At 36.8% G+C, this 1,523-nt stretch overlaps 1 protein-coding gene across 1 annotated transcript in view; it reads right to left on the bottom strand.

Moving 5' to 3' along the window:
* The window catches only part of LOC109821654 (probable signal peptidase complex subunit 2), an 11,868-nt gene that overhangs the window by 6,963 nt on the left and 3,382 nt on the right, over positions 1 to 1,523 (bottom strand). The window contains exons 2-4 of the mRNA XM_020387825.1: positions 1,240 to 1,434; positions 995 to 1,146; positions 705 to 786 (exon numbers count right to left, since the gene is read on the bottom strand). Coding sequence (XP_020243414.1) covers positions 705 to 786; positions 995 to 1,146; positions 1,240 to 1,434 — 429 coding nt within the window. The remainder of the gene's footprint in view (positions 1 to 704; positions 787 to 994; positions 1,147 to 1,239; positions 1,435 to 1,523) is intronic.

The following is a 1,523-nucleotide window of genomic DNA, read 5'->3' as shown; positions in this document are numbered from 1 at the left end:
GACTAGTTACTAACCCCAGTTTTGAAACACTTCTGATATATGTTGACACAATGATCTTCATAGCAGAACAAAATCATAACTTCCTATTCCATGTTTATATGTTTAAATATTCATGGTTTTGCTGCTAAAGCAAAACTACATGTGCAGCAAGGCACATATGAAGAGTTGATGGTACTAACAACAAAATATCACCAGAGTAGGATAGGGGAACGACTCAGCCAATAAAAAATACTGGCTCTAAGCCCAGTAGAAAACAAGATTGAATAATTTCAGCTAAAATTACGATTGGAGAAGTAAACATTATCCATTAAACTTACCAGTTTCTCCAATTAGTGTATTAAACTATATACAGATTACCAGTGTACAGACTACTTACACAAAAACTAGAAAATTATCTTTGTACAAACTAAAGTTTGTTACACAAATGCAGAAAGTACTATCAGTCCCAGTAAAAAATACAGTTTACTAGTAGTAGTATCTAGTATAAAGGCCAATTACATCTTATCAAATCATGAAACCACAAAAACGTAAGACTACTAGTCACAACAAAGCATAATGACAGCAAACGAACTAGATTATTAATAAAAGCACATTTTTGGAAAGGTTAACAAGTTCTGCATTCGAAATGCTCCTAATTTCTTCCAAAAGAATCCATTAATCATTCGATTCAAGAAATTCACTGCAATTCAAGTACAAAGACTCACAGGAGGAGGATAGGTGAACATAATCGCATTCTTCTCCTTCGTATAGCTGATGAACTGCAACACTCCATTCAAAACCACATACTTGCCAAAGTTAAAGAAAAAAAAACACTTTTGCAGTAACAAAACATTCTTTTAGGGTCCATTTAGTACTATGTTGACTGAAATAGAGAGTAAATTATGCGTTTACAAGATATTGAGTTCTTGCTAGCTTTTAGTTTGAGTTCTTCCACCTAACACGCATTCAAAACCCTAATTCTCTAAAAAACAAAATCAATCAGCGAAAAGGATATAATCCGATGCAAACGAGAAGAAAATCCTTGTTCTCAGGGAATTTCTTGGGAAAAAATTGAGCCAAAAGAGCGATCGCGATGATGACAGTCCCTATCAGCAATCTGACATTGCTCAATCTCACATCTTCTACGTAACCTCGACTCTTGACGATCTGAAACCGATTAAAAAATTCGAGATCCATTAGAAACCCTAGAAAAAACCCCTAGAAAACACGAGATCGCATGAACTGAAGATTTGATTGTACCTCGGTGACGGATTCATCGAGGAGGTGCTTGATCGAATGGGGATCCAGGAGATTTGCTTTCTTAGGGTTTTTGGTTGAGCTCGCCATTTCTCTCTCTCTCTCTCTCCTCTTTCTCTGTCTTCGACGTTGTTGACTCGTTTTTATGATGTTTTCGGCCGTTACCTTTTTGGGTTGTGGGTTGGGTCGGGTTGTGTTCTGGGTTCAGTAGGTCCGGCCTGATATTAAGGGTTATTGTATAAAGTTAAAAAAAATGCTACAGACACACCTCCGACCACACCACCAGC

The sequence above is a fragment of the Asparagus officinalis genome, chromosome 8, assembly GCF_001876935.1.
Source record: "Asparagus officinalis chromosome 8, Aspof.V1, whole genome shotgun sequence".
In the NCBI taxonomy this organism is placed as follows: Eukaryota; Viridiplantae; Streptophyta; class Magnoliopsida; order Asparagales; family Asparagaceae; genus Asparagus; species Asparagus officinalis.
Note: the sequence above shows the minus strand (reverse complement) of the source record. Positions and strands in the feature narration are given on the sequence as shown.